Below are 25,016 nucleotides of genomic sequence, written 5' to 3'. Positions count from 1 at the left end.
GAAAATTAATTAGGGATACAATTGCCTCAAAAATATTTGAGCAATATTTTAGATCTACAACCTTGTTCTGTGTTTTCTAGATTAAACCCTCTCTCCAACTGCCCTTCTAGTGTCTTCTATTTAAGTGAAGTCAAAAGAAAAAAAAAAAGAACAAAACCACGGAAACACGTGGTAACGCTCCAACGAAGAAACTGAATCATCGTTATCATGTATATTTTAGATCTTTTGCACCATCTTCTAGAAATATCTTAGAATGCCAAATCAACGGACAGAATGATAAAATGACACTTCTCTGAAGAAGGAGTAGGATCAGAGATGCTGTATCACCGCAGTCCCTCAAACAAAACGTAGCTGGAGTACTGAGTTTGGGACTTTTCTACGTGTGCGCCCCCCCACCCCCACCATCCCGCCCCAAGAATGTCAAGAATTTGAACTCCCTGTTCTTAAGGTGAAAGAGCATGGACTCAAATCTGTTCACGAAGAAAGTAGGTGGCAGACCCTGAGACATTGGAGCTACACGAGAAAATCTCCCAAATTTAATATGGCAACAGATGATGAGTTCCTTCGGTGCTTTAGAAGTCGCTGAAAACAACATTCCAAGGGCAGGTCATTAAATTAGGAGCCAGTAAGATCTCCGTTTGCATCTCAGTTAAGTCTCTAACTCCTTTATTTCAACATTTAGCTTTAGGTTTAAAATATTTGCTAAGAAAGCAGAGAGGCGATTTAACAGAGATTATTTAAAGTGTGTGCCATTGGTTACACATTCTGTCAACAGAGTAAAAGGAAACTATACAGCGTTAAGTTACAAAAACGGCTATTTCGTGTGTCGCAAACATGCCAATAAACCCTCCACTGCCGTGTTATTCAATTCAACAGTAGAAAAGCAAAACAGAGATGAACTCAAGCCCCAGCCCCAGCTCCTTCACGTCTTGGAGAGAAGCACGAGGAATCCATCATCTGCAGTCCACCTGTGGATCTCCTCGAGGAAACTGTCCCCCTTGCTCCTGCGAGGAGACTTGGCTGCCCAGGCCCAGGGTCTGCAGCTCACGAGGGGACACAGAAGGTACTCCGGTCCCCCCGGGGGGAGCGGGGGGGCAGCCTCTGGGCTGCAGAGAGAGCTCCAAAGATGCCCGGCTTCCCAAAGGAATAAATGTTTGCATTACCTCCTAGTGAATAACTTAACATGTTTGGGTTTTGTTTTTAAATTAGCTAGAGCTACCAGATTCTCTAAGAGCTTGGCCACCGCTTCAATAACGATGTTATTTGGTGGTTTTTAAAATATGTTCACCTTATTTTTATATTAGTATTCCAACAGACTGTGTGAAAGGCAGTGATCACTAACACAGAACACAATAGGAGCTAACAGTCAGCCCGGCTGCTCTCAGGACCCCGTCTGTCCGGCCGAGGTCGCTGGCATGCACGTCGGGAGCTCATACATCGCTCCCCGGACAGCCCAGGCTTCGGGAGGCGTGAGGGAAGAGACAGATGCTGCTGTACCCTTAGAAGCTAGTTAATAAATATCATCAAAAAACAAAATGGAAAAGAAGCCCTCCGGAGCACAAACCACCTTAGGTCAACTGAATGTCATCTAGTTTATTCAACCAAAAAATTGAGAAAGAAGGAAAATATGAAAACAAAAAGTAGTTCTTAACACTAGCAGTAAATAAATTTGTACAACAATTCAGTCTGTATAATATGATGAAATAAATCTACATCTCTTCTTATTTTGGTGCTTTGAATTATACATACAAACAACAATTACAGGGACTTGTTCACAAAGCGGGGAGGCCTGAGCGAGGCTCTGGGACCCCCTCGATGGCAATGTGTGCATGAGTGGCCACACTGACTGCCCAGAACTGATAGAATTTTCTAGACAGAGGCCCACCGCTTTGAACGAATGATTTGCCTACGACTTTTTTCTTTTCTTTTTTCTTTTTTTTCTTTTTTTTTTTTTTTCCTCTTAATGCATCCAACTGTGACCAGTGCAAGGAATCAACACTGGCGGTCTGTCCATGTGAATAGCAGACCTAGTTTCTTCTTAATTTCCACACTTTATTTCCCCCGTATTCCTTAAGATTCTTGGCGTCCTTTATGCCTTTCTTACAGCTCCCCAGATGCAATAACGTCTTCTTCAAATGTACAGTATTTTCTTACAATATAAGTTATATGCAATGTTCGGCATGGTTTGTTTTCTTTTTTTTTCTTTTTTTTTTTTTTCACAGCACTAGAGAGACCCTGATAAATAGGGAATATGAGTCTGAATGGCTTATTCACAAATGGGATCCAGATTCAGTGATCGAGAACACAGCACAGTGAGGTCCTTTGCAAAAGTGACAACCGCCCTTTTGCTTTCTGCCTTCAAAACATAGATCCATCGGTTCTCGGCTTCATGATACTGCTCCTGCAAAAAATGCACGTAGGAGGGCTGGAGGGGCTCTCGCCGGGAGGCCTAGAAGCATCGAGCAGGGGCTCTAGCCCATGGCGGTGACCATACTGGAAGGGTGGTGAGGTCCGAAGGAGAGGCTAGACGGGGGGTGCATCGGCGACGGAGTGGTCAGCATGTGGCTGGAGTGGCTGAACGGGGAGATGTGGCTGAGGGAGGTCATGTGTCTGGAGAGGGCAGCCGGGTTGAACGAGCTGCTCTTGGGGAAGTCCTCCAGCGTGTCGTGCACCTTTTTGCACTTTTTGGATTTGCTAGACATTTTTCGGTTTCTGGTCTGGATGCCTTCCTTCTTCATGGTCAGGGGTCTGTTAATCTAAACAAAGATCAATTTTTTTTTTTTTTTTTTACTTTTTGGCTGGCTCTGAAAGGGCATAGGCTTTCACCCCTCAACACGGCTGCTCTGACCGCCCCATGCCAGGGATCTGCTTTCGGGGGCCCCCTTCCTCCCCACCCCTTCCTGTCTCCTTCCCGGGGACCCCGCGTCCTGCAGATTCGGTCTGTGGCCAGTTCGGTCAGTTGCAGCAACCAAGAGATCAGGGGTGAGGTGTTCCATTGCAGAGGGTGTTAATTATGTTCATCTACATCAGTCACTTTGGGGAAAATGTTCCCCAGGAAACTCTGCATTCCCAAGGACTATGTTCTAGAGACCCACCTCATACGACTGCCTTTCTCTGGTAACTAAAATATAGTAACTGGTCTGATTGCACTAGAAACTCTTTTGAGCATTTCATGAAAATGGAGGCTAGGAAGGAATCTTTAAGACAGAAGTAACACTCTGTGCCCTCATCGGAAATCTGCACTACGGACCAAGAAAGCACTGACAATGTGATCAATCTCCAGAGTTGAAGTCCCTCTGCTTGGGGAGACTAGGGCTGCACCCCTCTCCAAGCTAACATTCGGTTGTCTCTCTTCTGCCCGGCTTTCTCGCAGTATCAGGTGCTGTAAAAATCCTCCCCTGGAATGTGTAGGTTCTGGGGCCATGTTTGAATGCAGTGTGTCTCTCCAGAAGGTTGGTCCCTCGCCCCCATCACAGCAACCGAGCAATGACTGAAAGTTGCGATTTCTGCCTAGTTCTGGCTCTGCACTCCTAACCAGTCAAAGAGCCAACCGACCCGTCACCGAATACTTGCTAATAAGCACTTTGGGGCGTGCAGAACTGAGCTGACATGAAAGCACCCTCATCCTGAAAATTCGAGAGCGGGAGTGAGCTCCAGGAAAGAGACAAGCAAGGGCCTACTCTGAAGGTCTTCAACTAGTCTTCCGCATCCGAGACAGCATACTGTCTCTTTCTTTTTTTGAGAAGCCTCTGTCTGTTTTGTTCTGAAAATGCATTTGCAGGGAGTAGGGAAGGTGGGTAGAATCAAGAGAGGGGACTTTACAAAGCAAGCAGAGATCACTCCCCACAAGGAGTCAGAATCGGAGGCACCTCAATGGCAGACAGCTGTCCCATCCAGCAAACCACGCATCTGGCCAAGCATCAGGGAAACGTGGCAAACCACCTCGAGGACGGAATGTCAGGGTCCCAGTCGTTCCTGACTCCTTAGGGAAAAAAGCATCCTCTTCCACCCGGGTCCTCGAGGGTGGAGGAAGAGAAGAGGCTCTCCTGGCTCCAGGATCTACCTGTCTGCTCCCCAAGCTGGAAAAGGACAGTTAAGGGAGACAGAAGCCAACGGCCAAGAGCAAAAGGCTGCCAACAACGCTTCTGGAGACAGCAGACACACAGCTTCCTGGGGCTGAGCTGGGAGACGTCACCCCAAAGAGGGGCACAGAACCACACGCTGGAGTTGAGACCCAATTCCCTCGTGCGCCAGGAAGGTAGAAGGGCTAAAAGGTCACTGCCAAAAGAACATCTCAGGGGTCCTTCTTCAAAGTAACAATCAAGATAAAGACACAGGCTGCACAGGTGATAGGAATCTACAGTCCCATCAAATCTTCCCCCAAGATAATGTCTAGACACGCGGCTCTTTACGGGGATATCTAGATATACACAGCCAGATATCGAAATATAATATCTAGTTACACAGATAGCAGCACAAACCCAGATAACTAGTCTCAACACCACCTAGGTACACTGATCCTGAGATAGGTAGTTATCGAAACACCCAGATAAGAAGAAAGGAGCTCCCTCATAGCATACATATACAGGCATCCAGATGGGCATAACAAACACGATGCGATGAGAATGTTAATAGATTATGATCTCCTGTTGTTAGATACACCTAAATTGCCTCCTTTCGTGAAGTCTTGCTAAAGCAGAGAAGACAGAAAAACCACTCCTGTTGGGGAGCAAGGTCCTCCCCCAGCCACTGGAGCCCAGCCACGAAGTCGGGAGCGAGTTAAGAATAGGGTGGGAGTGAGCAGTGAAGATCTGATGAGAAACCGATAGGCTTCCGAACTTTCCCTTAGATCGGACATAGTCGAGACCACATCTCACCATGGCTAAGCAGTCCCAGAAATTTACGGCTGGTTAATCTCCCAGCGTTCCTGTGCTTCTGTGGGAAAAGAAAAGAAATCTCTATATTCAGCCAATTCATTACTTTGAATTGAACTCCAGGACACGCTGAGATGAGAAAGTGTTTACTTTCCACCGGTCCCTATCAGTCCTCACACTCCTGCCTGACCTCGCCGGCAGGTCTGGGCCGCTCTGAAATCAGTCCCCACTCTTCCGCTCCAGCAGCCATGTTCATTGGCCAGTATCCTGTGATACTTGACACTCTGAGTCATAACGGCTTCAAGTACAATGGAAATAAAATAATTTCTGCCCTGCCTGCATCGTGGGACTATCTGAGGCTCGAATGTAATCAAGAAACTTGAAAGTTCTTTGAAAACCATAAATTACAGCCAAACACAATCGGGAGAGGCTGGGCCAACGGCTGGGTAGCCCAGGAACTCTGATGCCCCAAATCTTCCAGATTTTCATCACAGATCTGTTTCTCTGCACCGCAGGGAGCAAGTAAATTCCCCAAAGTGAAAGCGGAACTCGGGGTTCACTGCTGATAAGCAAGTATATGCTGCAGTCCGAGGCTCGAGAGGCAGTGACTAGTAAGACCAGTTCCATTAGGCTGGGCATCACACAGGGACCGTGGTAGGAGGGGATGACATGGAAGGCAGGGACCGAAGTGTCACGGGGTCCCTGGACATGGCAACAACTTACTCCCAAAAGGCAAAGAGGGACTAGGGTGCCGGGATCACCCTGAAGAAGTTCTCCTGTGACTCAAAAAAAATCTAACCAGAGAAGCTTCCTCCCGATTCCCAGGTATTCCTGGGTGAGATGAGTTCCCAGCCAGCATGGCCCTGAGCAAGAAGCCTCTTCCCCATTCAGCCCCAGACTCTGCCAAAGTCAGGTTGGCAAAGAGACGTTAGCAGAATCCGAGCAAAAGAGGCGAGTGAGAGAGACAGAGAGAGAGGACGAAATGGCCATTTTCGTCTTCGGGATGAATTAAAACTTCAGGCCTCATGAGGTCACGGCCTATTAGCCAGAGTTATTTCCGGCACACACAAAAATACCTGATCTTTTCTGTTTTGAACATAAAGATATTACAAGACGGGGCAGGGGGGTGGGTCGGCAATGGAAAGATTAGAAACGACACAGCTACGCCCAGGTGACTGGCTGGTGATTCTCATTCTGCGAAGAAGACACGGGAGAGGAGACAAGAGCTTCTCTTCCCTGGGACGGATAACCCCACTCGGCGGCTGTCCTCCGGTCTCTGCTGGTGAGGACAGAGACATCGGAGGCAATCTGCCAGGCATCTCATTTCCCATCTTTTACACAGAGTCCATGTAACATCCGCAGGGCAGGTGAGGTGAGGCTGCCGTCCTCAGCCCTGCACGGCCGCGCACACACACGACTCCCCTCAATTCTCTCCACCTTCCCCTCCCCCGCTCTTGCCTGCTCTCGTTCCCTCTTTTGCAAAAAAAAAAAAAAAGGGTCAGCTGCAGGGAAACCATCAAACTATACCGGTTTCCCAAAAGGGAGACTGGAAAGCGTAGGCCAGGCCCCCCTTGAGGCGCTGGATGGCCGCACTGCCGTGTTGTCCACACAGATGTGGGGCGCGGGGTCGTCCTCGGCCCCACACTGTCCCGTCTCAGCACCGCTGGGGGGACAGAGCAGGTCCACTCTGACATTGCTGCTCTGAGGCCTGCCGTTTGGTCCAAGGGAGGGCGATCCAATGGAGAAGGGGACCCGGGACGGGGGACGCCGTGACCCGGGCACCCCCAGGACAGGAACCAGGTCTGGTCCCGGGACACTTACATTGTGAAGCTTGTAGTACAGCCCACAGGCATTACAGACGGGGTCCCCGTTGGCATTTCTTCTCCAGAGCGTCGTGGTGGTAGTTTGACAGTTCGCACAGGACGTACCTGCTCTTCTTGCTGCAGACTGGGAGTGGGGGGTGGGGGGAGAGAGAGAGAGAGGGTAAAATCAAAACAAAGGTGAAATGGGCTTTCAGAACCACGGAGACACACTGACAACAAGAAAAAGAAAAAAATTATCATTGAAATCAAAACTAGCAAGTGGCCCACATGAAAGTGATAAAGATCCCCAAAAGCTGCCTCAAGAAGAGAAATACAGCCAATCCCCTGGCACAGGATCGAGTTGCACGGTCGTCAAGGGGCCAGAATCTCGCCTGCCACTCTACGGGGCAGGATCGGGAGGCTCAGAGAGCCCACACCACCGCCCTGAGCTAATGGTCCCCCAAGCCTCAGCCAGCAAAGTTGCCCGCTGTTTAACTTGTACGGGTAGCAACTTTGAATTAGCGTGGTACCGGGCTCTCAGGACCCCCGTGCACCAGACTCCCGGGAAGCCGCTTGCAAGGGCAACTGCCAAGAAGATCGATGCTCAACGAGGCCATCACAACACATGAACAGCAAAGGGAGAGCGAACCCAAACATCCAGAGCACTTGACAGCTCCCAAATAAAGAAATGCTGGATTCAAAAGAGAACAGGGGGCCCACACAGTATGAGAGCGTCCACGCCTGTGTGCGTGTGTGTGTGTGTGTGTGTGTGGCATGCACCCACAGGACCGGCCACTTAGGAAGCACCAAGCAGGACATCCTTCATGAGCCAGACCCCCAGCAAATCTGCAGCAGCCTTATACTTGCCTGGCCCACACTCCTGTGACCGCCACCCTCCTTCTCGTTAGGTGGCTTTCAGTTCATGAGCCAAACTGAAAAGCACGGAGAATTCTGCTAATCAACAGGAACCCACCCCCAACCCCCATCCTGCTCTCATTTCATTTCACCTTCGTGAAATTAGGTATTTCCTATTTGCTGTTCACAGAGCCCAAGAGTGGCAGGTCAGATGTCAGTCTCAGCTTGAATTTTAATTATTTGGTTGTGTCACTGACTTCATTTCCTTTAAGAGGGAGATTTTTCTTTCACTTTTTGACACACTTAAACTTACGGAGGGTACTATTCTCTACGTCCACGCTCTAAAGAAAAAAAAATATAAACTCAAACACTTTCCAAAGAAAACGAAGTTGGGTCCCTTTTAACATATACCTCTGTCAATTCCTTCTCCTCTTCCCCCAACCTACAAGGACAATTTTAACTGCAAAAGAAGTATTCCCCGGCTCTGGACTGAAATATATTATCAAAGCCCAGAGGAGGAGCAAGAATTCAGCTATCTGTGATCTAGAAAACTCCGGCATGTTTACAAGAGCCTGAGATCAAACTAGAGGGATTGTGGTATGCTTTTCCATCAATATTTCATCAAGCAAAAAGTTAGGCCCAACACCCAAAGCTGCCAGATATGGGCAACCTCGTGGCTATTCTGAATCAAGCCGACTGATTCCCTTCCCTTCAAACCACTACACTGTCCCACAGATAGGCTCCTCTTTCCTACAAGCTGGAAGAGCAGAGTTATGGCTTTTATTTATTTATATTTGGGGGGGTATTCTTTTTTTTCTGTGTTCTACAAAAACCGGGAAGAAAAACCAGCTCTTCTCTGTCATCATTGAGAAAGTCCTACTTTCTGGCTGTCCATTTGGGAAACAGTTCCCCATAGCCCAGGGGCGCCGCCTCTGGCCCCGCACGTCCATGCCCACCCACCACTCGTGAACCGTGCTGGGCTGAGACCAGACTAACTGGTACTTGTATAGTCTTGGGAAGAAATCAATACAGAAAATCAGTGCTTGATGATTCTGACAACGATGTGATCGTGTGATTATTATTATCTCCCTGTACTTTTTTCTTGACAACAGACACTGAGATCGAGTCGATTAATATCTACGCAGGCAGCAGATTTCCTAGCTCAGCAGGTTTAAATGTGTGCTACAAGCTCATAATACCAGCTGGTAAAAGTCAAGCTCCAAGCCAGGAGGTCCCTGGTGCAGTCCTTCCCAGTGTATTGACAGTAACGTAAATACAAGCGGCCTCAGAATACGTCTCTGGTCCACAGACTTGATGCGAATTTATACAGACTCTAAAAGCCACACTGTTTGGTTCACTAGCAGGAGACAAAGTACATTAATAAAGCAAGCTCGACTCGGCTAGCCAGTTAGACATACGAAAACCCTGGCAAGACTCGGAAAAAATATTCTATGGATCTCCTCTCTAGTCATTTCTTCTATTTCCTGCATGAGTTTATTCAGGGTTAGATAGGCATCTTACTGAAGAGCTAGCTACATTATGGGCTGGGTGGTCTTCAGCAAATCTGGAAATGTGTACAGCCAAAATAGCAAACTGGGGAGGCGGGGCTGGCGTGAAGGAACAGGAAATATAGGGAAGAAGAAAAAGAAAGTTCTAGGTACTCAGAAAGAAGTCCATCACATCTAAGGGCTAAAAAAAAATCCTGAATGTGCTCTGAGTCGCTCTCCGGAGCATATGAATTCCAGGGAACTAAAAATACAAAACCACCCAGAACAGATGAGTAAGAAAGAAAAGACAGCTTAAAATGTGACAGCCAATGAACTCCAGAATTAAAAGCAATTATTACTCAGAGTTCTAGAGATTTCTTATGAAAGGCGAATGAAGACAAACTTATATAAAATGCAAGAACAGCCCTCCTATGCAATCTTCCCAGACAGAAGAAACCCCAAGAAAATGTCAAATACACTCTTGCTCATCAACCAGCCCGTAGTCTGAGACTTTATACCTTCTTTTTTCTTCTCTCTTTTTTTTTACCTTAAAAAAAGTCTAATTATAAGGATGTTACCATGACTTATTTTAACAAGAAAGTTGTTGTTGTTGGTTTTCTTTTCCTCTCTTTCTTTTTTCTTTTTTCTTTTTTTTTTTTTTAACTAAGGCCAGGTTTGAGTGATTCAGAACATTCTTTTGTGGTGCGATCATATTCATTCTCTGCTAACACCTCCAGCCATTTTTTTTTCAAACACTTGTTCTGATACGTTCAAACATCTTGATGTTTAGGTTGGGGAAGCTGAGTTGTTGTTTATGAGTTATCTCCAGTGCTCAGATATCCGGCAGCTTTTTCCTAGGAAGTTAGCTTTGCACATGAGAGAAAGGAAAAAAAAATACCCAAGTGCATGGGGACAAGTGGGGGGGAGGTTGAGAATGCTGGAGAAGGGGGCAAAGATCAGAAGGAATAAAGCCGGGAGACCCAGGATTGCCAAAAATTAAAGTCACGTGGGCACTTCCATCCCTAGAAAGTTTTTCCTTCTTCTGAAAAGGATGTGAAAGGTGTTAAGTTGCACTAAAATCTGATGGAGATGACAATTCTTTAAAATGAACAAAAACACACACTTAGAATTTGATGGATGCTGCTTTATCCACTAATCTGCATGGGGAAATTCCCCTCCTCCCCTCTCTACTTGGTGAATGTCATCACTACAAAAAGCATTTTGATCTCTTGACTGTGGTTAGAGTTATCATTTGCCCAGCCTGCTTTTATTTGTCTGTTACATACACTTGCTATTCAATCCAAGCCTGAGGTTCCAAAGACAAGTTCACCAATGAACTCCTCCTGCTAGTCTTCCTTATAAATTGCTCAAGTATTCCTAAGGGTCAAGACTTTTGAGAAAGAAAGAAGGAGGGGATTAAAAACCATCACCCTCCCGGTAGTGGTTCAAAGGGGAAATAAGAGCAAATGTTGCATGAGACCAAGAGGCAAGACAGGAATCACAAGTTTTTCCCAAAGGCATGAGCTGTGGAAAGTCCTCAGTCCTTAAGATCAGGAAAGAAGAAAAACTCAGCTAGATTCAGGGGCTGCTGCTAGTGAGATTCAGCTAATGGGCCCCATCCTTCTTAAAGCACGGGCACAGGAGACCCCTCCGTGGCACTGAACCTGGCTCACTTCCTTGGGGGCCTGCCGCTCAGGGACGGGGTCTAGATTGTTCCTGGTACATGCATCTGCACACAACATCTCTCCGTCTGTGGCACAGCGATTATCAATGACTCTGAACTCACTTGCCCTGGTCCGCTCTCATTCTATTTGCAAACACATTAGAGATTTGATAACCAAAAAGCCAGCATCCTTAAAAAATTTGGTAAGTGACTTAGGAAATATGAAGGAGGAAACAAAAAGAGAGAGAGCGAGCGAGCGAACTTTTCTGTATATCCAATTTGAGAAAAGGAAAGGGGGGCAGGGGGGAAGGATCCCCAAGCAAGCTGACAGGATTTTGAGCTGTCCTGCCAATTTCCTGCAGCAAGCTCTCCTTCCTGAAGAGAGGAAATTAAAAACACACAATGGTTCGTGTTGGGTCAGTGTTTCTGGAGGAGAACTCACCAGCCTTCGCTTGGGCTTGATGAGGGGTCGGTTCTGTCCGTTCATTTTGTGGTAGAGCCCACAGGCGTTGCACAGGTAATGTCCAGTGCCATCCCGCCGCCACAGTGGGGTTGAGGTGGCCCCACAGTTCACACACTCCCTGCCTTCTGGAAACAAGACCACACATAAGTCACTTACAGAAGGAACACTGACAGCACTCAGAAGGAGGGCATGAGAGTAAAACTGGGCACTTCCCCCCCCCACCCCCGCTCCCTCTACTGGGGAACTTTCCCCCCACCTCCCACCCCCCAACTCCCTTAAGGCGGCTCCCAAGTGGGGAAGAGTCACCCCCTGGCCCTGTCATGGCTTAACCATTCCCGCACACACTCAGCTCCCGCCCCAAGAAGTGGCTCATGAATAAACAGCAGCAGAACCTTGCTCTGGGCCTGCCTGACTTGATGGGGAAGATCAAGTGCAGCCAAGGAAGAAGGCAAATGGCAACTTGAAATAGTTCCCTGAGAAAATGTGAAGTCCTGGACTGTGGCAAAGCAAAACATTCCAAGTTGGTTCCCTCAAAGGAAAACAAAGGGGCCCCATTACCATCGCGGGGTGTGTCTATAGAGATCAATTAGATCCTGACGATTCAGATGGGGGAAAAGGAAAGATGAACTGATGGCTAGATAGATAAACAGAGAATAAATCCATGAATAGACTGATCAATGGGCTGATTGATTTTGAGGACCCAGGACTTTAGATTTTACTTCCAATAAAACTGGAAATGTCCCCGGCTGGCAAATAATAGATGAAGACCCAGTGGGGTCCACTCATTCTCCCCCACCACCTTTTTTCTCTCTCTAGAAAAGGCCAAGGTTTTCTATGATTTACCAGCCACTGTGACAGACACCGAAGGTGAAGTATGACCCCAGCTGGACCAGGCCAGGAGGTGTTGGAGGGAAATACCCCTGGAGGTATTGGCGGGAGGAAAGAGTTGGAAGGAGCAGCATGAGGGGCAGATCGGGAGAATAGGCCAATTAAAGAAAGGGGGGGCGGGCGGCCTCTCGGTCAGCTTATTAACCAAGGCTTTCCTGCAGTAGCTTTTTTCCCAAAAAAACAAACAAATAAAATAAACAAAAAACCGGCCAGGCCGGTTCACTCCAGGGGCAGGAGAGTGACCCAGACCCATCTCCTGAGGGAAAGCTCCTGGAGAGAATCCCTCAAAATAGCATTTTAGGACCACAGAGGAGTTTTGCTCACTGATTTCTTTCCAACTTCTGTGGGAGAAGGAAAGGGAGGACAGTTTCTGGGAGAACCTGCCCAGCTCTTGTGGGGCCTCATCCTCCTGGCAGGCATGTACCAGCATCTCTGCCAACCAAGCCAGACTGGGAGGAGCTGCCTCCCCCCACCACCCCGCCCCTGCTCCCCCCGCCCCCCCCCCCGCCCCTGCAGGAGGCAGTAGCTCCAATGGAGCTGGTCTCCCAAGAGGAGGAGTCGGGCAGAGGGTTTCGCTTTCTCTGGGGGTGCTAGGAGGGAGGTTTGGGAGGATGGTAGGGGACAAAGATGAGCCCCTAAGTGTTGTTTCGTTTTATGAGATTAATCGGCTAATTCCAAACTACCAAGAAGACAGGGTGGAGGAAGAGAACCAGGCAGGCTGCTTGGGAATCTAGGCGACTCCTTACACCAGGAGAACCCAGCAGGCTTGGGGGCCTGTTTGGCCTTTGGAAACCCCTAGACCAAGTATGAGGACGTTGGGGGTTCACACCTGTAAGCCTGTTTTGTTTTGTTTTGTTTTTTTCTCCAGGGACAGGTTCTGGGGAAGGAAAAAGACTTTCAGAAATGGAGGGCTTTGCCTGACATTGGAGTTCATAATGGTGCTAACTAGTTTTTGTCCACTTTCCTTTTAAAAGAAAAAAAAAGAATATAAGGAGTTAAGAGAAATGTTATATATATATATATATATATTTTTTTTTTTTTTCCCACCAAATTCCAAAAAGCTGTTCAACCCAGGGTCTACAGAAAGCCTCCCACGAGCCACTGGCCTTCTCCCCAAACTAGGGCGCTACTGAGACAGAAGCACGCGTCCAGGTACCCAACAGTATCTACCGGGCCTCAAAAAGGCTTGGGACCAAATTACCTCGACACCTTCCACTGGAGTCAGAAGCCTGCGGCCTCGTGGTGGAACAAGGGGGAGGCACAGAGGAAGAGGGAAAGGGCGAGTGGGCGAGGAGGTGCCTGCTGCAGCCTAGCCTGGGGACAGGCAGGCCCAGCAGCCCCCGTGCCCCACGCAGGCACCGGGTGGGCCTTTCTGAGGACAGCGATACCGGCCTTTGCTGGCCGGGGCCCCAAACCCACTCCCCATCCGGCCAAGACAGGGGCCTCTCGGTCCCTCGGCACCCAGTCCCTTTCCCGCTGCGCAGGGAGGGCTCGGGCGAGGTTTCGCTGGCCCCCTCCTCCCTCCGCTCCCGCAGCACCCGCTCGGGGTGGAGTCCCCGCTGGCTTGGGGCCGGCAGCCCTGCTCCTAGGCACCCGGGGCTGGGGGATCTCCCGGCCTGACGTGATTAGTCTGATTTCCTTTCCTTTGTCAGCCCAGTGGGGAGGATGACAGCTTCCTTTTCAGAGGGACCTTCAAAACTAGCAACGGTTGCCTCTTCAGCCAGGCTCTGCACACTAGAGCAATTTTCTGTCTTGATTCACTCCGCAAGTTTGCGATTGCCTTGTCTGGCTTTTTCTTATTTTTTTTTTTTTTCTTCTCTCATTGTTGCTGCTAGTCTGTGACTTCAGCAAACAACCAGTTTTCCTAATGGAGGCCCCGACTGTCTCCTGCTTTCTCTCCCTCTCCTCGCTCACTGCCTGGTGTGAGCTGCTCAGACAGATACCTCTCTCTCGTAGGTGACAAGAACCACAGGGCTGCGAGGCCTCTTGACATTCGACAGCCATTTTCAAACACCTTCCCTGCCTCCAGCTGAAATCCTGAGACCGGGGCTGGACGAAAGGAGCAGGAGCTGGGGCCGGAGGCTGCGAAGGGGAAGGTGGGGCGAGATACCAACAGCCGGGGGGTGGGGGGGTGCCCAGAAAGGGCCCTTCGCTAAAAGGCTTTGTCTTTTGTTTGCAGAGGGAGACCCAGCACTGACAGCCCGGCGTTAGAAAAGCACGAGGTGCCCTAACCACTGCTTCAACCGTTCCTCCAAAATGCAACAACCCTCTCTCCTCCTTTCTCTACCTTAGGCAAGTGCATTTGCACAGAGTTTAAAAAAAAAAAAAAAAAAAAAAAAAAACGCAACCACGAAACCCCAGAGAACTCCCTGAAGAACTGCTACCATTTCCACCCTCTCTACCCAGAAGGGTCTAGAAACCCTCCTCCCCCACTCCCACACTCCCGAAAGTCCCAGCTCCCTAGCTGCCCAGGTGTGCTGTTTTGGGGTTTCTGACTGTGAGAAAGGAATAAGAAGGAGGAAGTAAGAAGTCAAATTGCAATGTCTTCTCTCCTCTCCCCACCTACCAAAAAAGAAAAAAGAAAAAGTAAAAAAGAAAAAAAAAAATATATATATATATATACATATATATATATATATAATACAATCGGTCCGTAGGTGCTCCTGGTTCTGGTTTAGGGTAACTGCACCCCTTCCTCCCACCCACCCCCAAATATTCAGGGGCTTGAGGAATGAGGGAGAGGAAGGAAAAGACTAGCCGAAGGCCCGAAGGCGTGCACACAGAAGGGAGAGAAACCAGAGACTCTGGAAAAGTCGTTCTGTCCCCTCCTCCACTCAAACCACCACCCCAGCCTCAGATACCACGATCTTTCCCCCAAAACTTTGCGCTACCAGAAAAGAGAACTTAAAAAAAAAAAAAAAAATTTCCCATCACTACCTCAAAATGCATCCGTTTGCTCTCTTTGAAATCAGTCCTCAAGCCCTCATCTAATCCCGGCTTTTCTGAGCCAAGCTGAACCCCATTTCTCTGGAACCCTCCACTCCGCGCCCAAGCCCAGCCCCCGGCAAGGCAGCTTGGCCACTTTCCTCCGCCTGTTCTCCCTTCCTCTTGCTTTCTCTTTGACTCCACCAGCGAGCCTACCTCCCTCTCCCTCTGCCGACTTTCATGTACTGAACATGCAGGTCTGAGTTTCTCTGTCAGCCTAACCGCATCCGGACTCTATTAAAGTTCCTGGCGCGGGATAAACAATGCAACTGTCGCACGCAGCAGTCTGAAAATAATTGGATTAGCTAAAACATATCAACTAAATAGAGACAGTCCTGCCCAGGCAGTCGGAGTGAATGTCACCCTGGAAAAAAAAAAAAAAACCCTGAAAACTGATCTCATGGTCACTGGGCTCCCAGAGCCCTCCCTCGGAAGTTTTTCAAACCCGGGTTTTGCAAGCCCGGTTTCAAGACTGCTCGTCCCACCCATAAAAGACAAGTGATTTTCACCACTTCTTTGTATATAGGATCTCCATAGATAGAGGGCGGAGGTGAGACGTTGGAATGAGCCAGGACAGAACAGACCCACCCCGAAATGGACCCACCCAAGGAGACAGAACAATCTTTGAAGAAAAATCATCTTTTAAACTAGCTAAATCTCATCTGAGAAAATCCCAAGGTCTCTCCACTGCTTGGATTAGAAGAAACATTGGCGATGGATTATTTTATTTTGAAAGCCAGAATATTTTGTGTGGGTTTGGTGTTGCTTTTTTTTTTTTTTTTTTTTTAAGCAAGTGTCTAGAGCCAGAGAATAAAGATGCAGCACGCTTTTAGACAGGGGGTGCTTTTTTGAGAGAGGATGAGCAGAGGAAGCGGAGACCCACAACTAGGGAATGTCGTTCAGTCTTGCCTACCTCCTCTGGCTTCAGATCAGTAGAGGAATAGGTCCTGAGATGCCTTCCTGCCCCTGCCTGTGCGGCCACCACAGGTAACTAGCCCCCCTGGACTTTGGATTTTCATTCCAGTTTCCCCAGGGCAGAGCCCACCTCTCTCCCAGAACTTAGGGGGGCAGCCTCTTTTCCATGCAAAGAATAGGTCAAGGAGGGTCCTGCCCCCCCACACACAAAAATATACCCATGCTTTATTTATCCATGTCCTCTGTTGCCTGCATGGCCCCCTCTGAGCTGAGCCCAGAGGAACAGGCAAATGGGGCTGCAGAGGCCAGGGGGGTCAAAGGAGGGACCTGTGTTTGTTTAGGTTTGAGGAGGTTTCGTTTTAGCATTAAACACTAAAGATTTATTCCCTGGGCTTTCCATTTGGTCTTGGAAACTGACTAGAGGTTACTGGCAGAACCCAAAGGTCCCTGAGCAGGCGGGACAGGGTATTTGTTTTTGTTTGTCTTTTTCCTTCCCCAGCTCGGGGGCGGGGGGGGGGGGTAGTTAAATTAGATTCCACTTCCCCTCTGCTCTGTGGACTGGAATGAGATAGGACACACCTCATTCTTTGCCCCCGTTGGAAGAAAGGGAAGAAATCAAATCTCAGAAGGGTCTGGAACACCAACCAGATCCCCCCACCCCCCAGGGGCCAGACTGAGGCTCCCTCCTCCGCGCCCTGGATTTAGGAGAAAGGAGAGGTGGGAGGAGGAGAAAAGGCCCCGGGGGAGGCGGAGAAGGTTCCTACCTGTGCTGGATCTCGCCTTGGGTCTCGACTTACATCCGAAGCCGGTGGGGGAGCCCCCCAGCAGGCTGCTGGGCGGGAACAGTCCGGAGCTGTATTCGGGGACGTAGGGCGGGTACGTGGTGATGGGGTGGTGCGCCGACGAGGCCGCCCCTCCCAGGGTGGTCATGCTGCCCCGCGAGTGCGTGGACTCGAGCTTCATGCTGTCGGGCAGCGGCACCTGGTACTTGATGCACTCTTTCTCGTCCTGCCGGGCCGAGCCGGCCGAGCCCGGAGTGGACAGGGACGGGTCCGGGGAGACGTCCTTCGGCGGGGTGGGCGGGAAGGTGAAGAGGTGCGGGCTGGAGTGGCCCGCCGACAGCGAGGAGGACGAGGCCGGGGGGTAGACGGAGAGGGGCCCCGGGGAGCCGTGATGGATGGACGTCTTGGAGAAGGGGCTGAGGTTCCAGGGCGACGCGGTGTGGTGGCTGCCCAGAGCTTTGCCGCCGTCCAGCCAGGGCAGGGATCCGTGCAGCAGGGGCGGGCGGCACACCTGACTCCCTGCGCAGGAAGGGGGGGTGCGGGATGCAGGAGAGAGAAATGCCCGTGAGAGCCGCTTCGGAGGCCCTCGACACACCTGGGGGTTCTCCCCCTGCCAGGGCAGTCCCAAATACACCCTGGATCTGCAGGCGGGCCCACTCCTTCACCCAGGCCGCCGCCCCCCGTCCCCCCGCCCCAGGACCTTGGCCAGCACACGCTTTATGCCCATGTCTACCACATGAAGGTCCCCTCAAATCCAGCAGAATTAGGGGCCTGTGTCTGACACCCAAGAGGTGCTGGGACGGAGTGGAGAGAGCCCCTGGGCATATTTGGTCTCTCCAGATACACTTAATGGCATCCCCTGAGGTCCATCTCTAGAACCTGACTTGATTTATTGGTTTCCTTCCATGGCCCAGCGTCCCCCATCCCAGACCTAATCCCAGCCAGCCTGATAAGAGTCGGTTGTGAATAATGAGGCCTGATGGGGTGAGCCTGGCCGCACAAGGGCTCCACACCAGGAAAAGACACGGACCTGGAGAGAGGCCCACTCCCAAAATCCAGTGCAGGAAGGAGGGTGCTCACTCTCGGAAAGGAGGGGAGGGAGCATTTTGGGGTTACTTCCCCGGAACCCTGCTTCAGTGCTTGCTCATAACTGGCAAGGCCTGAAGTGGGATTTGCAAGGACATTTTAATTGCCCAGACTGTTGGAGGTAGTTTCCAAGGCTGGACTCTGCCTTTCTCACCCTCCCAAATCCTCCAGAAGGAAAATAAAGTAAACCCCATATTTGCCCCCAAAGTTGGGATTCCACCAGTGCCATAGGTGGATTTTCACCTGAGCCCCCCGGCGACACAAAATTCCTGTTGACATATATATTTTACTTCTCCACAGAGCATTCGAAATACAGAGTTTTCAGACGGCCATAACTCAGACACGTCCATACACCCTGAGACGGGTCCATGCAGGGGGCAAGTGCAAATCCACACACTTATTGATCTTTTAATCCACTACCTGCCTCAGCATCTGACATTCTATTTAACCATGAAGAACAATACTGAAACTAAAATCTTGAGAGAGGAAGGGGAGGGGAGAGGGAAGGAGAGTTCTCTGAACGCCAAGGGTCAAGACTCAATGTTATGCAGGAAGTAGTATAGTAAATAATATTAAGTCTGCATCTACCGCATTTCCACTTAACTGCTGATCTGCACAGAACAAGGGCAGAGAGCGCCCCATCCGCAGGAACAATTGTTTAAAAGCTGGTGACAGCAGGGCGGAGGACGCCTGCTGCAGAGGGGCTCTGTCACCGGCGCCGATGCAGGCTCTGAGTAGGGGGACCAGGAAAGACTCCAGTCACCCGGACTAAGAACGACTCACATTTTCTCTGCCTGAGATGGTGCCTCTATTTCTTCTTTAGGAACCCACTTATGCTGGAAAGCTTAGAGCTTTCCCAAACCCCGACCCCTAACTACACAGGGCTTGATTTCTTAACCTTTTAGAACTCGTCTAAACTTTTCAAAGGTGAAAGAGAAAGAAAAAAAAGAAAAGACAACTGGCATCGCTCCCACATAAGAAAGAAACCCCGGTGGATCCTAAATCTTCTTTGGGAGCCTAATGGGACTGTTGTAGGCCGGAGGAGAGAGTAAGGCAAGGGTTTTGGGGAGCAGGCAATGAGGCAACCTAAAAGCAAAGACGCAGGAAAATTCTGTGCAGCCGGGAGTCTAGGAAATTTCAAATGTCTCCCATTTAAGACAGTAGTCTCTCCACCAAAACCCCGTCAAAGTACCAGAATTCCATTCCTCAGAGCCAAGAGGTGGCAGCCCTGCCTAGGAACCAAATGCACTAGCTTTGGGGAAAAGTCAAAAAACAGGGATCAGGGATGCGAATTAAATTTCTCTCGGGCCTTTCTGAAAATGTGCCGGAAAAAAGAAACCGAAGAACGCTGGCAGAAGCCCCCCCCCCCGCCCCCACAACCCCACCCCGAGAAAGAGCTACAGGGTAACTGGGGGAGCGAAGCCCTTTTTGAAGGAACCAAGTCCGAGCCGGGTTTGGCCGGCGCCGGCTGCGGGCCCACGGAGCCGTGGCCGCAGGGGCAGAGCCTCGGCCCCCGGAGCCCCGGCCCCCGGAGGCCCCCCGAACCTGCGGCCGGCCGTGCGGGGACAGAGGGTTGCAGTAGGGCGCCTGCCAGGTGAGCGCCAGGCCCGAGGCAGAGCAGCCAGCCGCGGAGAGACGCCTGCTGCGACTTTTTAAAAACACACTCTCGCGGCGATTGAGACTGCTTCCTCGCCCATTTCCGGGCCCCAATTTTTTTAATTGTAGCAGGAACGGCCCTTGGGGGCTTTGGCTGGGTCTCCCACCCCCTGGTCCCTCCCCGCCTCCCCGGCCTGGGTGGGGGGGGCAGCGGCGGCGGCTGGGCGGGGGTCCCCGCACCCCGGGGCGGACTCACCGTGGTGGGTCGGAGGGTACCTCTGCACCGTGGCCCTCACTGAGTTTCCGTAGTAGGAAGGGACGTGGTTGCCTTGACCGTCGATGTTAAAAAGTACATCCACCTCCTCGGGCAGGGGGTACTGCGCGGGGTCCATGTAGGAGTGGCCGAGGCCCGGGTGGTGCGTGTCCGGGTGCTGCCCGTTGAGGACCGCGGGGTGGTGGTGGCTCACCCAGCGCGGCTGGTCCGCCGTCACCTCCATGGCCCCGGCTACGCTCGCGCCCTCTCGCCGGGCCCGGAACCCGCGCGCGGAGAGGGAGGGCGGTCGGGCTGGAGGGTCGCGGGGCTCTGAGGCTCTGCAGGTGCTCCTGCCGTCTGAGGGGCGGGGGTCGTTTAATGATTTGTTTTCAGTGGGGCAATGGGAAAACTAGGAAGGAAAGGTGAGCAAAGGAGATACAAAAAACAAAAACAAAAACCTTTAAGCAGTAGTTCAGCTAAGAGAAGAAGAGGAAGAAAAAAGAAATTCCAGAAAAACAGGTACGGAAGGATAAAGGGGGAACCAAATTCTAAAGGGGGAGGAGGGCGAGCGAAGGTGGCTGGAATTCTGCAAGTGAGGCTCTTCTGCACCGGGGCTTCCTCAGCGGCTCGGAGGCTGAGGCTCTCCTCGGGTCACCTGCGGAGGAGAGAAGGGGGAGACCTGGATGAGCTCCTAAGTACTTGAGCACCTGAGCTTATGAAGTGGCACCACCTCCCCGCGAGCCGCCCGGCGCCGCGCCCGCGCACCCAGGACACGCGCACACACGCGCACACGCGCACGCCTCCTCCCGAGCGAGGCCAACCGGGACGCGGCCGCCCAGGGAACGACTCCCAAGTACATCGCCAGCAGCCCGGCTCTCCCGAGGGCCCTGCAGTGACTGAGCGGTTCCAGGTCGGCCGACAGCTCCCTCCCCCCCGGGGACAGCGATCCCGGGACCTTCCTTCCAGGCCTCTAGCAACTCTCCAAAAGAGGAGGGTTGAGTTTAAAGTGTTTTAAAGTCCTCCCAAATGGAGCGAGGGGGAAAAAAAAAAAATCAAACTTAAAAAAAAAAAAGTTGCCAGTACCAACCTGGGTAGCGAGGAGCAGAGAGGAGGAGGCGTGTGACCTGGGAGAGCAGAAACTGCTCGGTCAGATTGCGTGGCTCGCTCTGTCGCGCGCGCTCTCCGTCTCTCTCTCTTTTCCTCTCTCTCTCTCTCTCCCTCTCTCAGTATTTTTTTTTTTTTTACAGGGAATGCATTCTTTCTGAAAGTATCAAGACGGCGCCAGGCAGCTCAGTGTTCGCAGACAGCTGTGGCGCGACGCAACTTAAGGAGGTTCTAGTGTCATCCGCGCCGAGGGGGAGGAGCCTGGCGCTGGCGAGGAGGGGACAGGATCACCAGCACAAGGAAACTGCAACCCAAACCCGCTCCAGGACCTCACCACCCCTCCCCTGCACCCCTCCGCCCCTGCTCCCGCCCCTCCACTGACCGGAAGGGGGGCGCCGCGGAGGGCCGCCCGGGCGGAGGGGCGGCGGGGCGGGTGGGCAAGGCCCGCGGGGTTTGGGGCGGAGGGGGCGGGCAGGAGGGAATTTGCGCTCTGGCCCTTTAAATGTGGTTCCCGCTCCTGCCAATTCATTCCGGCTCGGGTGATTATTCCGTGCCGGGGAAACCGGCCTGCCCCATTCATAAAGTCAATTTCTACAGGCAGCCTTTATTTTCCAGACTTTTTTTAATGGCCAAACTTGTTTTTAAATTCAATCCAGGGTATTTGGGAGGCTACTGATTTGGGGCTACGTGCATATAAAACTGATCAGGAAAAAAAAAAAAAAAGATTTTTTTAAATGCCGAAGTCCTTTTGAGATTTGCCTCTGGAGAGAATTGCCTAAGAGACTGAGGAATGGGGCAAGAGGAGTAACCTTTATTGGAATGTCCGTGTTACTTTGGTGGTCGTTGTCAACATTTCCCCCAGCCTTTTGTGTTCGCAAGCCCCTCGGATGGACGTTTCCGCTGTTGCAGCTGTCCCTTCCAGACCTGATATTTGTAATCGATGCGTGCTTCTGACTTGAGTGGCAGTAGGGACGGAAGAAAATGAAAGGGAGAGAGAGGAAGACGCTAACTAGCCCTCGGAGTACAGAGCGAGAGAGTGGTTGCAAAGAAAGAACTCGGGTCTTCTTTCCAGTTACCCAACTTTTCCCTTCACCCCGCCCAGGGCCCTACTTACTCTGGCTCCCGGCGTTTTTCCCCAGCCGAGGAACCAGCCCCCTCCACCTACCCCCATCCCGGCCGGCGGGCAGGACTGCGGCGACCTTCCCCGGACTCGCTCGGCCCGGCCCAGCCCCGCAGCCCCAGGCGGAGGGGGTGCGGCTCCAGAAGCCCCGGCGAGGGGGCGGGGCGCGGGGGGCGGGGTCGGGAAGGGGCCAATCAGCGGGCGAGGCTGTGGCCGGGCCGCGATTGGTTGGCCCCGCGGGCTCCAACCTCCCCGGCCTCTTTTGGTCCTTTGAGCCACTGCATCCCCTAGCGGCGCCCAGGCTCCTGCAGCCGCCCGTCCCGAAAACGCGGCGGGGGCGAGCAGGGGTCAGGCGGGAAGAGAAGACTCAGGTTCCACCCTCTGCTCACCCCAGAGCAATGTGTGCGAGGAGAGTGTGGGTTCACCCCGCAGGCTCTCCCACGGACCGTACTAAGAGCTGGATTGGGGGGTTTATTTGAATTGAAGCCATTATTCCCTCTTCGCTCCTCTCCCCCATAAAACTCCCTACAAATACAAAAAGTCGAAATAGAAGAGACCGTCCCTAAAAGTAAGTTCTGGAGGATTCCTTTCATGCGGTCAAGGAAAATCATCAATATTCAGCCTAACTTGGTGTGTGTGTGTTGGGGTGGGGGCGAGAGATGACTTGTTTTAATACACAATCCCTGTAGAAAGATTAGTAAAATTTATTTTAGAGTAGTGGGAACGTGGGTCCTCCCGATCTCGGATTTGGAGCTTCTCCTGAGGCTCCGTCTTCTTAAATCTGATGATGTTTGTTAGAAATCAGGGTTGAGTTTCTAGATACGGGACAGGAAGAAAATTCCTAAATTAAACACACGCACACACCGCCCTCCCCCCACGTTTCTCCTGAGCCCGTTTAGTTCCCGTTTATTAGGGCGGCCCAGTAAAGAAGCATCGATTTTTCTTTTCAGTCTGACCACTTCTCCCTAGAGCCAGCCAAGCTGCCGGCTTCTACTCCTGCTCACGGTGCTCTCCAAACCTTTTAATTATTTAGTTTCTGTCTACCATCCACCGGAAACCGCTTCATAAACAAGGACGGACCAGCGCGCACACATTTTTGCTACAAGTCCCCGAGATTAAGATGAAGGATGGAAGCAGAGAAAGAAAAAGAAAAGAAAGAAGAAGGAAGGAAGGAAGGAAGGAAAGAAGGAAGGAAGGAAGGAAGGAAGGAAGGAAGGAAGGAAGGAAAAGCGCTTCTTGGCGCGTCAGCCCGGGACGAGGCGACGCTAGACCCGGACCCCGGTTCAAAGTCACGCGGGGAATCCCAAACGTGGTTTTTTGGTCCGAGACCTGGAAGCCAGGGAAAAGAAAAAAGGGAGCCATCCTTGGGAGAAAAAAGCTGCTGACGCCAGGACTTGAAAATGTTAACTTGTGAGCTTAGAACAATTTTAAAAGACAAAGGGAAAATATTTGTGAGGACGAGGCCTTGCGGTGTGGCGCGGCGCCTCTCCGATAACGCCCAGAACTTGGGGGGCGGGCAGTATTCGTTTTCATTAAAAAGCACCGAGTCGGGCCGCACAGCGATGGCGAGTCCTCCCACCGCACCCCACCCCCACCCCCTCCCCACACCTTGGAAAAATAAAAGATCTCGAAGGCCCTTGGTCTGGATGGTTTGAAGCTGGCAGAGAGGTGTGGGGGGCTGAGGCTGGATGCCCGGTGTAATGGAGCCAGCCTGTAGGGGGTATTTAACATTTAATTCCCAGCCGGTCCGCCCCTGTTCCCGGACTGACAGTGGGTAATTGGGAAAGAGGACGTTGCTCTTTTGATGGCCCGCGCCGGCCAGTCTCGCCGACGCCACACTGGGTTTGACGTCACGGGCCCAGCCCCAGAGCCGGGAGTACAGAGAAGGGGGGCGGGGGGTGGGTAGGGAAAAAGAGGGGAGGGGGATACCCAGTAGGGAGGGCCGAGGTCGGCCCCGGGATCCGTGGGGAAGCAGGGGGGAGGGAGCGAGGCCGGAGAGAGGCTGAAGCGCGTGGCCTGAGGCGGAGAGCCGGGCTGCGGGGGTCTGAGCCAGGCCCGGCGCCGGCCTGACCCGCCACGCCGGCAAATGCAGGCCGGGCTTCCTCCTCCCAGGGCGGGCGGGGGAGGGGATGGGGCTCGAGGCCCGGGGAAGGGGGGGGGAAAGGTGGTCCAGACTCCCCCTCTGCCGTAGCCCGCAAAGCTGGGATCCTGGCCTCCTGCAGAGATGCCTCAGCGCCCTCCTGCCGCCCTGACGGCCCCCTCCCCAGGAACCCCGGCCCTGGCCTGGTCTAGCGAGTCTCCCCCTCCTCCCCGGGAGCAGCCGGCGGAGCGCCGGTAGAGGAAGCGAGGAGACCCAGGAGGATATCGCCGCCGCCGCCGCAGCAGGGCCCCGGGCTCCTGCAGGGCGCGAGGCCTCCCTCACCAGGGTAAGGGGCGGTCGAACGGCCTGGATGCCTGGGACCCTGGGGGCAAGCATCCCGGAGCCGAGTGAGCGACGGGGCGCAGCCACCGGCCCCCCGCCCAGGAGCCGGGGCCCAGGGCCGTGTGTGGTGCGGCGGGAGCCAGCTTGGCCTATCTGAAACGCCAGGCCTCGAGGCGGCTGCTGTAGGCGTCAAGTTGAGCGGGGTGTGTGTGCCCTCTTGGGGAAAGGGTAAGAAATGGAGCCTAACTTTCTCTCCTCGGTTGGGGTAAGCTGGGACCCACACCCCCCCCCCCCAAACACATGCCCAAGTACAGGTCCCTCCCACCCGCCCTCCCGGGACTGCAGAGGCTCCGTCCTGATGGAAGTGGGACGCTCAGTCCCGCAAAGGAAAGGGATCCCGCGGCGCAGAGGGGGAGGAGCGTGCCCCCAGGCTCACCCCTGGGGTCGCAGGACCCAGAGAGCGGAGATCCACGCGGCCAGCGTCACCCACCCGAGCCTGGCGACCGGCGCATCCAGGCGAGCTCCGCGGGGCCGAGGTGCCTGGAGAAGCCGCCCCGGGCGCCCGCGCGCTGCCCGCGGAGGATAACCGGAGAGCCGAGCCTCGGGGTCGAAGTCATAAAGTTACTAATCCGGCGCAGGGGGAGTGAGCGTGCTTCGGGCGCCTGGGGCGGTCATTTGAGCGTGTTTACTTAAGGACTTTGCAAGCGGAGCGCGCGCGAAA

General features: G+C 52.3%; 1 protein-coding gene across 3 annotated transcripts; it reads right to left on the bottom strand.

The window, feature by feature from the left end:
- Positions 1-649: 649 nt before the first annotated feature.
- On the bottom strand, positions 650-20,932 carry GATA3 (GATA binding protein 3). Of its 3 annotated transcripts, none has more exons than XM_006741302.3 (6): positions 20,737-20,932; positions 19,653-20,304; positions 16,697-17,233; positions 11,124-11,266; positions 6,696-6,821; positions 650-2,756 (listed from the first exon to the last, which is right to left on the bottom strand). In XM_006741302.3, the coding sequence occupies exons 2-6, from the start codon at positions 19,891-19,893 to the stop codon at positions 2,472-2,474; spliced, it is 1,332 nt and encodes a 443-aa protein (XP_006741365.1). In that variant the 5' UTR covers positions 19,894-20,304; positions 20,737-20,932; the 3' UTR covers positions 650-2,471. The 3 variants fall into 3 exon arrangements, with proteins under 3 accessions (XP_006741365.1, XP_006741364.1, XP_081676681.1); XM_006741301.3 differs by having other exon boundaries at positions 11,124-11,269; positions 20,737-20,931; XM_081820555.1 differs by lacking the exon at positions 20,737-20,932 and adding an exon at positions 20,415-20,609 and having other exon boundaries at positions 11,124-11,269.
- Between the last annotated feature and the right edge of the window lie 4,084 nt (positions 20,933-25,016).

This window comes from Leptonychotes weddellii, chromosome 5 (assembly GCF_054177405.1).
Source record: "Leptonychotes weddellii isolate Sample4059 chromosome 5, ASM5417740v2, whole genome shotgun sequence".
Taxonomy (NCBI): Eukaryota; Metazoa; Chordata; class Mammalia; order Carnivora; family Phocidae; genus Leptonychotes; species Leptonychotes weddellii.
The sequence above is the reverse complement of the archived record's forward strand: the minus strand, read 5'-3'. Positions and strand labels throughout refer to the sequence as shown.